The 12,056-nt window shown below is 37.1% G+C and overlaps 1 protein-coding gene across 1 annotated transcript in view; it reads right to left on the bottom strand.

Moving 5' to 3' along the window:
• The window catches only part of PARD3B (par-3 family cell polarity regulator beta), an 812,619-nt gene that overhangs the window by 785,011 nt on the left and 15,552 nt on the right, over window positions 1–12,056 (bottom strand). Inside the window, exon 2 of the mRNA XM_023760488.1 lies at window positions 3,356–3,457. Within this exon, the coding sequence (XP_023616256.1) occupies window positions 3,356–3,457 (102 nt within the window). The remainder of the gene's footprint in view (window positions 1–3,355; window positions 3,458–12,056) is intronic.

Raw genomic sequence — 12,056 nt, 5'->3', positions numbered from 1 at the left:
TGATTAGAAATTATAGATACAAACACCCAACACACTGCTTGGCACATTGAAGAACAAAATAGTGTCAAAATTTAAATTCTAGGTTCCAGAGTCTGATTCTGCCACTTACTACACCTGTGTGGTCTTTGACAAGTCACTTAGAATTTCTGTGGCTGTCCTCAGAAATTAAAAACAGGGGTAATATATAGCTCCTGCCCACAGGGTCACTCTAAAATAGAATATGTAAGTGCAAAGACATGCTGGGACACTGTTAGTGCTCAATAAAATATTAAGTAGCTGTTATTAGGTAAACTCAGTCGGTAGCCTTGGGCATCCAGAGAGGAGATGTTAGTGTAAGGCTGTAAATTCTTAGATATTTATGCCAGAGAACTGGTATCATCAGACTGAGACAAAAAAGTGAAGAATTTTGAGAAAAACTGTCACAACTGGATAATTAAGTTTCAGCACAAATCTTATGCAAAATTCCAAAGCTGCTCCAATAATATTTTGAAAAAATGTAAGATGAAATAGTGCATCATTGTAAAAACGTGATTCCTCTGTGAAGGGGTTCTAGTGGGAAAGCAAACAAAAAACAAAGAAACAAAACACCTCCCACAGAGACCCCACGTATGGCATGCACCATGCTCCATGTTGGCCAAAGTTATTAAGAGAGGTAAGACCAAAGACAAATCACTTCTAGTGCCAACGTTTAGAAAGTCATTCCTTTTCTTTAGAAAACTGACTGCGCTATATTAGCCCTTGCCTGGTTTTAAGTAAATGCCATGTATCCTGTAATTTTAGTCTTTACAGAAGTGTGCTGTATGGTTTTCTGTATACAAACTAAATGGCCTCAGCTTACTCTGCTCTCTAACTCTAAGTTTCTGTTTTTCCTGCTTCATCCTTCTCAGCTAAGCTATCTCCTAATTAGAATTTCTCACCTGAAGTGAGTCTTTCCTAGGAGTTGAGATGTGTGGACTTTGGCACAAGGATTATGTACATCCACCATGGCTCATCGGGCTTCTTTTCTGTCTATATTCTCAATACAAGAAAGTATTAGATGGCCACTTTGAAAATAGGTGAGTTATAATTTTACCTAAGCTCAATATGTCCCAAAGGATCTTGGGTGAATTTCACATGTCACTAAACATTCTGAAGCATCACTTATAAATACTTCTTAATCTAAATTGACAAAAAAAAAGTCAGGAAAGATGGAGTCTGGCAGAACCTGCTTCCCATACCAGACAACTATCACGGAAGAGAGTTGTGTGCAACTACTTTAAGAAAAATCTTCACCAAGTTCTTTATAAGACTTTCCTCCCCATGTTTTCTCTACTTTGAAACATATTCAAATCTCAGGCATTAAGTTGAATATTTATCAAAAGCCGAAAATAAGTCTATGAGAAAAATCTTAAGACTGAAGAGAGGATATCAGGAAAAAAAATTAGTGATACTCTCTTTTTCACTTATCATAAAAAAGGAAGAAGTAGGAATACAGTATTTTCTGACAAAATCAAACGTATAAATTCCCATCAACTCTGCAGAACAACACAGGTTAGGGTTCATGTAGAAGAGAAAAGCGTATTATAGGATTCACTAAGTCTGAACCCAAACAGCACTAATCCTTTGCTAGGATTTCAACTGATTATCTCTATTTTTCACCTTATTTAGTAGTGATGGTGAAGTCCCTTAAAACAGAGATTACATACAAACATGCTGTTTCTGTGTCTAGTAAACGGATTGTGCACACGGCCAAGACAGTTAAAATGAATTCTCTAAAAGGAAGAGCTCTATAGGACAAACTATGTCCCTGGGCACTGTTCACAAAAACATCCTCCTGTAATGAGGTCTTGTATGAGACTGGGGTAAGGCATCTTTTCTTCTGGCTCTTCTTAAACTTGCCACTTTCCAGCTCTCCATTCTAGTACACTGGACTTCAGTGAAATTGGAGACAAGAAGACCTTCTTCATTAACAACCCAAATGCCTAGAATTTTTCCAAGGAAGAAGATGGCTATAGAGAAGAAGCTGAAAGCGAAACAGTGAAATGCAGAATGAAAGTCCTCCTTTAAAGTTATGAGCATAAATAATGCAGTATTACGTACTGAGACCCCACAACAAACAAAAAGTGTGCACTGAAACCATGTACAGCAGGAGTCAACTGCAGAGAGTAAAGCTTTCTTTTTCACTCATTAATTTCACTAAGTGTTCTTTGAGAATCAAGTTTGAGTAGGATATTGTACCAGATATCATTAATACAAGGAACACACAAAAATAAAAAATCTCCTAGTTCATGTCCTCCAGGAGCTTACAATCTACTTAGGGAGATAAATCCTGTATGAAGTCACTAATTACAATGCAAGGCAAACCAGGATTGAGTCCCAACAGGAAATAGGAAAAATAAGTGGGCAGAATGTCTGTGAAGACTAATTAAATGTGAAAAGTCCAAAAAAGATTTTAGGGGGGGAAAAAGTAAATATTACCTAAGTTCAATAAATCACTTATTTACATTCCAGTTGGTCAAAACACACACACACACACACACACACACACCCCTACCTGAGATTGCAATAAACAATGCAGAGAAACATGTTCACAGACATAAATTGGCCAGGTGCACACAGGATGCACAGCAGAGGGACTCTGAAGCAAGGCTCTCTCAGGGAGGGCTGCAGTTCAATTCTGAAGGACACATTAGCCATTGGTAAGAGGAGCCCAGCACAGAAGTAGTGATAAACAATGCCGCAACATCAATAATCCAGTTTATTGAAACCGAATAGTTTAGTTTATACCTTTTTTCGGTTTAGTGTCAGAAGAAAAATCCCATTAAAACAAGATTTGCAATGAAATTATTCCCAAATAGATGGCAAAACATGCTCAAACTTTTTTTTGACTATTCAATATAGTCTTTTCCTTTAGCAATAAAAACAAAACTATCAGGAAAGATAGTTATGTGCAACTACTTTAAGAAAAGTCTTCACTGTAGTTCTTTATGACTTTCCTCCCCATTGTATTCTCTATTTTGAAACATGTTCAAATCTCAGGCATTAAGTTGAATATTCAGCAAAGGCCAAGAATAAACTCAAGAGACAACAATGACCGTGAGAACCCCAACAGCCTCAGAGCCTGACACTAATTTACGGAGACGTATCAGGAACTCTTGGGAATGGAGTGTCTGCTAATTAGGCCACCATGAACAGACTCTCGAACCTTGTCAAAGTTTTCCCAAACATCTCATGGAGAACTTTGATTTATGGGCCGCCCAGGTAAAAACCTGAACAGATGGTATGTTTTAATAATAACTGACACACGAGTTTGCTAAGGATCTCACCCTCTGGAAAACACACAGCTCTATAGAGGAACACTTTTAGAGTCATCTACCTTATCTTTGTCTTCCACGACATCGGCCAAGATATCGTCTGGATCCAGGATTCCTCCGTCTGTGTATTCTAAGTGATGAATCTTCACCCAGTAGCCAGGATCCTGTAGTAGAACCATCAACAAGTTTCATGACTCAAACTTTTCAAAAAGGTAAACTACATTTTAATTTTAAAAGAAATAAGCCGGCTCATTAAAAATATGCTCTAGTGATAATCAATATTTTTAAACACCAAAGTCAAAAGTTATCTATTTACTTGGATAAATATTTAGCATTTTTATTCTAGTTCATATAAATCAGTAAACCTAAGTATATATATTCCATCAATTATCCTGGAAGGTAAATTGTAATAAAACAACAACAACACTTAGCTATTTAAAAAGCATATTCAAGGAGTTTTTTATAACCTACAATTTAGGTAATCCCAGGAACACTCTGGAAAAGAAAGGTATTCTTGAGGGTACTAGGTGAAAAAGGTTTGGAAGTTCAAACTAAGACCCCCAAACTACCGGGGGACATCAAAAGGAATAGCTATAACTGGAATATATGGATGGAGTGGGGTGACCCCTGAGCCCTTTGCCTGTTTGGATCTCCATGCTCTCTGCACGCCCTCACACTAAGATTTTCAGTGATATTGGGAGCCAGAACTCCAGCATTCGTCTCCATGCCTGCAACTCAAACTGTGTCAGAGTTGAGTGTGTTGTTTTTTAAAAACTACTTAGGAGTATAATGTTTAAGGAAAAGAACTGTTTTCTCAATTTGATAAGTGGCTAGATACTCTGATACCACAGCTTAGAATTAAGTAGTGGAGCCCATTCAGTTACTTATGCACTGCCCATTTCCAGAGAAAAATATGCAAGTGAAACATTATAATGATGAGACAAGAACATGAACCAATGAATGGGGGGCAAGGGAGGAAATAACATTAGTAAGGTTTTTACCAGAATAGCCAAGCTATAATCGATTTGGTTCTGAGATTCTTAGAAAGCCTCTCAAATTGGGAAACTTTTGAGCTATAAATCACTCAATTTCCAATAAAGGGCTACCAGTTCCTGAGAAGAAGTGGAAATTCTTCTAGGATAAAGCTCTAAGCCTTTACTACATGAATCTTTATAAAGTATTAAAAATAAACATAACCCACAGAATTCAAGTGCAATTCTACAAAAACTAATAGAAATAGTTGTCACACTGCCTCCTCTTCAATGTCTCATACTATTAAGAAGTCCAGGGCATACCATTAAATAATAATTCCTTTATAGCATCTATTCAATAGGCTGCTGAAGTGTGGCCCAAGTACATAGCTTTTCATATCTGACTTGATAAAGTAATAGGCTTTAAAAAATCAAAGGAATTCTCCTTAGCTAGGCTTTCGACATTTCAAAGTTAAGTTTTCTATAGAGTATCTGAAGAGCTATTCCAAGCAAAATGAAAGGAACTCCTTTTTGCTTCTAATGCTAGATTTATACATGGAAACACTGATGATTTATTAGGAAATTTTGCCTGAGTTTATTGCCCAGATAGGGATCACAAAGACATGAGCAATGATTATACAACCAGGTAAAAGGAGCATAAAACATCCATCCGTTAGAGTCTTTAGTCAGAGACCTTTTCCAACTCAAGGTGATTATGCACCCATCAGCAAATAGGTGGATAAAAAAGTTGTGGTACAGTTATACCATGGAATACTATGCAGCAGTGAAAAAGAAGAATCTCTTACACTTTGAGACAGCATGAAGACCTGGACATTATCATGCTAAGTGGAATCTAAGTAACAAAGTAAACTGATGACGGAATGGATCCAGAGACATGGAAGCATGGAACAGAGTACAGAATGTCAAGAAGAAAGGTGGGGGAGGGTGGGTGAGCGGGAGGTAATCAACCAAAGACCATGTATGCATATATGCATAACCCATGGACACAGACAATAGGGTTGTGAAGGCCTAGGGTAAGGGGGTTGGGGGCAGGCTGGAGGGGTCAATGGGGAGAAAAAAGGGACATATGTAATACTTTCAACAATAAAGAATTATTAAATAAATAAATAAAAGGACAAATTTTAATTAGCCGTACCTCCGCTACCCTACAAAAAATAAATAAATAACAGGTGAGCTAAGAACAATGGACTATATTCTAAATAGGGAGAATACTGGGGTAGACAAAACACTAAGCAATGCCCACTAGACAATACAGAAAATACAGAAAAGAGAGCAAGAAAGGACTTCCCCAGTAATCTTTGGGAACTGAGTCTTTCTGCTATGGCCATGCTACGAACGATATGCTTCTCCAAATTTACCCAAAACTTCTGGCTGAAATCTATGGAGTACTACCTTTTCCTTGTAAAAGTAGCCTTCTTACAAAAGGAGTTCAATGGTATTAATTTACATTCAGTTCCATCGAGTTAGTTTGTTACATCGTACAACATTGTAGATAAAATCTGTTGATTTTAAACATGTTTATAGAACAGTGATGGCGAACCTTTTGAGCTCGGCGTGTCAGCATTTTGAAAAACCCTAACTTAACTCTGGTGCCATGTCATATATAGAAATTTTTTTATATTTGCAACCATAGTGAAACAAAGATTTATATTTTTGATATTTATTTTATATATTTAAATGCCATTTAACAAAGAAAAATCAACCAAAAAAATGAGTTCGCGTGTCACCTGACACGCGTGTCATAGGTTCGCCATCACTGTTATAGAAGATGATGTATTCTAAAGAGTTTGCTTTTTTATATTCAATTACTTAAAAGCTGACATCTATTAAGTTGTCGCCTTTTCTCTTATATTAAGTTTATAGAAGCAGATTTTATCAACTAAGACTTAAGTAAACAATTACCCCCAACAACAGAAGTACTGGTTAAAGTAGAGCTCTCTTCCTGCCTAGAAGGAGGAACAGGGAGAATAAAACCAAAGACTCAGATTTAAAATCGGGGAACTCAAGAAACAGCAAGCGGTTGGAATCTGACCATGGTGAAGGGAGCAGCAGGAGTGGCAGAGGGAAGGGGTTGTTAAGTCACACACACTCCACCTTCAGACATACTTGTGGGAACAAAGATATTCTGAAAATGACGCATGGGAGTTGAAACTAAGACCGTTTTTGTCTAATTTTGATTCAAAAGCAAACATAACTTAAAAATTTTACACTCGTGTGGAATTTAATTGGACTGAACTACCAAGCAAAATAGAGACAGATTCATAGATAGAGAGCAGGCAGACAGCTCTGGTGGGTGGTGGGGTATGGGGGAGGGGTACAGGATTGAGTGAAAAAGAAAAAAAAAGGAGAGAGAACTCATGGACATGGACAACAGTTTGGTGATTGTGGTGGGGGGGGGGGTGTCAGAGGGGATCGAGGTGGAAGAGGTAATTGGGGGATAAATGGTGATGGAAAAATAATTAATAAAAAACAATAAAAGTAATAAAAAGAAAATAAATTTTAAAAGTTTTACAGAACTAAATCAAAGGGGAAAAGTAATCTGATATATTTTGGAATCATATATTCAGCCTCCCCCAAAAATGTTTAAGTGAAACAGGGTGGCAGAATATAAAGAGACTGCTTGCAATTGTAACTCTCCCCATTGCACATTGAGGCTGCTTTTTAACTCTAAAGGAGGAAAGAGTAGGCTAGTGGGGAGCACACAGGAAATCCTGAACAAAAACAGAGGAGCTATTTGAAAGCAGTCTCCAGGAGAGGTAAATCAGCATGCACAGTACACACGCACTGTGAGTTTTGTCCCCATGGGATTTCGGCCATGATGCTATAGATCACTGTAAGAATATACATACAGTATTAGCAGCCGACAGCCATCATAAAGCCATAAATTCACCCTGACTCTTTATGCATGTGGAAATTTCAACCATTACCTCGCAGTCAACATTTTGCATTTCATTTACTTGCTTTTATTACCACCAGGAATAAAACTGATCAAACATGAAAAGATGTTCACATATGTGTAATAGTTCAGACAATTAATCACTTGGAAAAATTTATTGTATTTTTCATGATCGTGACATTTAATCTACCTTTATATTGCAAAAATTTCTCTAATACATATAACTTTTAAATTACTTTGAAAATGTCTCTAGTATATGTGCTATGCAATAAATCTTATTACTTACACTCCTAGGATCATTAAAATATTGAAAAATCACATAATATACATTTTGTTTCCTCCATTTCTGATAGTAACTTATCTGTTTTTTAAATAATGCACAGTTAACTTAAACACTACTGGGATTTTAACCAGTCTACAAAAGTGAACTGAAATAGGAAACTAAAACATATGCATTATGGGAAGACAATTACTGGGTACTTTTAATGATCAATGTAAAAACTGTTCCAAACAGGCACAAATATTCTTCACTGTGCGTAGATGACATGAAATTTGCCCTATACCTTAGAGAGTCTATATTAGCCTAAGTTTTGAAGAATAACAATTTTCCATCTGCAATGCCTAGAGGAGGAGACTGGCAAGCCAGATACTACAATGCTGTGACTACCGAGCACTGAGATTATGTCAATAATCAAAAGAGGGAAAACATGGAGGTTTCTAAACAAAACCCTTCTGGTCCAAGAAGAGAAAAAATACCCCCAATGGTGACAAAGGGGAGGAAATCTCTGCAAAAACAAACAACAACAACAAAAGGCCAATGTCTAGAGAAGGGCTGTGTTTATCAGTGGTGGCGATTACAGGCTCAGTAATGCAACTGGTTTTTGTGTGGGTTATTTGGGGTTTTTTTGTGGCTTTGCATTTTCACAATAATAATCTTACCCAGTAAAAAACAAGAACAATTGTAAAATGGAAGTTAATGGAAAAATTAGAATTTTTCCTTGTAGAATTTAACTCCTTGAATTTGGGTGCATTATGTCCATAAAAACAAGGATGTCACCATTTTTCATCATTATCTTCATCAACAGCATAGCAGATAATTTTGTTTCAGTACTTACTATAGGCCAGGGACTATAATAGGTACTGCATGTTTTATATGATTAACTCGTTTATCCTCAAATAGACTCATAAAGTGGTTATCAATCTAATAGATGAAGAAAACAAGGCATAGGTAAATAAATTAACTTACTCAAGGTCAGATGCTTAATAAACAGAAGAGACAAGGTATATTTTTTAATACAAAAAAAAATAAGATTAAAGAACTTAACAAAAAGAACAATTATCTAAGAATAAGGCAGTGGGTCATATCCATTTCTATTGCTACTTAACTTTAAAGGTTCATTTTTCACCTTAGCTGGTTTGGCTCAGTGGATAGAGCATTGGCCTGTGAACTGAAGGATCCTGGATTCAATCCTGGTCTAGGGCACATGCCCAGGTTGTGGGCTCGATCCCCAGTAAGGGGCGTGCAGGAGGCAGCCAATCAATGATCCTCTCTCATCATTGATGTTTCATGTTTCTCTCTCCCTCTCCCTTCCTCTCTGAAATCAATTATATATTTTTTTTCATACTGGGATTAACCTAAATTTATTTGAGGGAAGAGGTCGAGATATCTAGATAGAGGTGGTTTGTTTGTTTTTTTTAAATAAAGGACAACTTTGAATTATTTTCAAATCTACTGCCTACATCATCACAGTACATTTAACTCCAATTAATGTTTCAAATTAATGTTAAAAACGGCTATTTTTTAATCCTGCTTTCCATTAATTATTTTCAATGACATTTTATAGTCCAAAGACCTGGATGCCAAGGTTTTAGAAGCTTGTGTGGTCCAAAGGAATGCAAAGAATACGGCCAAAGAATGGAAGCAGTCACATCCCCAAAGAGTAGGAAGGACAAGCTAGAATTTTTTAAATAATGTATTCATTCTAAAACCCCAAAAATTATTCTGCTACAAAAGGGATTTTAATAAGTATTTGAGAATGCAAATTCATACAATGCAAACTTTACTTAATGCAGCCAATTAAATCCAAACTTTCTTGCTGCTATGATGCTGGCATCTTTTTAAAGGTAACTCCAAAGAATACCTCTCACAGATACTATCAAGTGTGTGTGTGTAGCTCTGCATATATGAATGAATGAAGTTTAAAGCATCCTACAGGGAACTACCATGACCTCTAATTCTTTACTCACACACAAAGTTTGATGCTCCATCACCAAGGAAATTAGACATAGAAAAGAGCATTTTAATTTACATCAAAAGAGGTATTGGTGACAGTGTTTATAAAAATAAGTTAACTCTAAGTAACATAAAGAGCTCATCAACTTTATTCCTGCTCACTGTTTATAAAACTTCTTTCAGTATGGCAATAATAGGAATGGTGAAGGAGTATCTGTCTTTGATTTTCAAACGTATTGGGACACTATTGTCCACCACTGTTAGTTTAGTTTCTCCCATAGTCATTCCTCCAGAACAATACAGATTGGGTCACAGATATAGCTAAAAGGAACACAGAAAGCACAGGAAAGGAAGTAGAAACAGAGGAGCTCAAGTACCCCCGGCTCAGAGATGCCTTCCCTGTCCATCTAAAGCTGATGCTCTCCCCCATGGCCAGTATCGAACATTACATTACCTTAGTCAATTGCTTGTTAATTTTTATTGCTTGTTCTCCTCTGCCAGCTAGAGCATAAGTTCCCTGAGACAGAAACAACTTCTCCACTTTCCTATCCGCAGCACCTAAAACTACTTCTGGCATCCATCATAAATTTGTCACATGAAGGAAAGAAGGAGAAACAAATGAGTAACAAAGAAAGAGGAGAAAAGAACTCATGTTATAACAGAAAAAATATATTTCATTGATCCTAAAACAAAAGGTTTAACCTGTGACCTAGAACTTTTGATAGAGCTAAGGGCAGTAGAAAAGAAGTAGAAACTGGCATACCACATATCAATGGCACTCATATATCCAACAAGTACATGTTGAATTGTTACAACCATCCATGAACAGAATAGAAGAGAAAAAACACATCCTTGGAAGAATAGAGCTTAAATTATCAGTGAGGAGGGGAAACAGGCAGTAATTAACAAACAAAATAAACAATTAAGTGAAATGGTATGTTAGAAAGTGATGTGATGTGGCAGGGAAAAAACCAGAATAAGGTAAGGAGGTGGGTACAGAGAGCTACTGTAGGGTGTCAGGTCAGGTCTTATTGAAATGAGGACATTTGAGAAAGACTTGAGGAGGAAAGTCAGTGGCAGTTCGAGAACGGAAATCGGTTCTCCCAACAAGTGTCTGTACCCCTGGGCAAGTCCATTTGCAGTCACAACTCAGAAAAAGAGTCTCTTATGTGGGCATAGAAGTGGGGGGGCCAGTCCACTGGTCAAGCTGAATAAGCATGGCAGGGACATGAAAATACTAAATGGTAGTAACTGCCTGTCTAGTCTCCCCAAAAATGCCTTGCCCCACACCAAGTAAAGTTTCCATAACACAAGACTGTGCAAATATATCATCCCTTAAAAACACACACACACACACACACACATATATATATATATATATGTTTTATAATATTTTCTATATGTATATAGCATATATATATATTTTTCATTTATTTCAGAGAGGAAGGGAGAGGGAAAGAGAGATAGAAACATCAATGATGAGAGAGGATCATTGACTGGCTGCCTCCTGCACGACCCCTACTGGGGATCGAGCCCACAACCCCAATAGAAAGGCATGTGCCCTTGACCCCAATAGAACTTCGAACCCTTCAGTCCACAGGCCGATGCTCTATCCACTGAGCCAAACCAAATAGGGCCATATATATTACCCTTTTTACAGGTTTCCCAATTGGTCAAAATTATTTTGGATTATTTTGATATGTAAGCAAAACCACATAGTAAATTATTCCAAAATATCTATAATAATAAAGGCATAATATGCTAATTAGACCAGATGTCCTTCCAAACTAAGCTGGGGCTGCAGCCACGGATCGAGGCAGCCTCAGCGGCTGTGAGGTAGGGATCCGGATCCAGGCAGCCATGAGGGAGGGATCCAGGCAGCTGCCTGTGGCTGCGAAGGCCCACTCTTGCACGAGTTTCATGCACCGGGCCTCTAGTTATTTTATAATAGTTTCTATATGTATATAGCATATCTATGTTTTACATATATAGTAAGAAACGTATAGATATATATTACACATGTGTATATGGTCACAAACAAACATGTAAGTGAATATAATCACATTCAATAGCAAAACATATTCAGTCCAATTTTGTATAGGCAAGAAATACCATTCTTTGAAAATGAGCATAGTTGCCTTTGACATAAAGTAAAAATAAGCTAATTTTTCTAGGAAAATTATAAATTCCTAGTATCTAAAATATGAGAACCAAGCCCTACATATAGCCAATTAGCAATAAAGAAAAGTGCTATTAGTTTCCTATTGCTCCTGTAACAGCAAAGTTATTGTTAAGCAACACATATTTATTATATTATAGTTTTGTAAGCTCAAAGTCTGATGCAGGTCCCACTGGGTTAAAGCCAAGCTTTGACTCCCTTTACAATTACCTCATAAGCATACTTTCTTTATCCTTCTCTGAAATTTCTACAAGTCTCTTACATGCATAAAGGCAGAGTCCAAAACATAAAAGGCATAGAATAAGTGGGAATATAAAAATTCTACTACAGTCCTAGCCGGTTTGGCTCAGTGGATAGATCATTGGCCTGCAGACGGAAAGACCCTGGGTTCTATTCCAGTCAAGGGCACACTCCCCCCCCAATGGACATCGATATTTCTCTCTGTCTTTCCTCTCTCTCCACT

This window comes from Myotis lucifugus, unplaced genomic scaffold (assembly GCF_000147115.1).
Source record: "Myotis lucifugus unplaced genomic scaffold, Myoluc2.0 scaffold_3, whole genome shotgun sequence".
Lineage (NCBI taxonomy): Eukaryota > Metazoa > Chordata > Mammalia > Chiroptera > Vespertilionidae > Myotis > Myotis lucifugus.
This window is presented reverse-complemented; position numbering and strand designations above follow the sequence as displayed.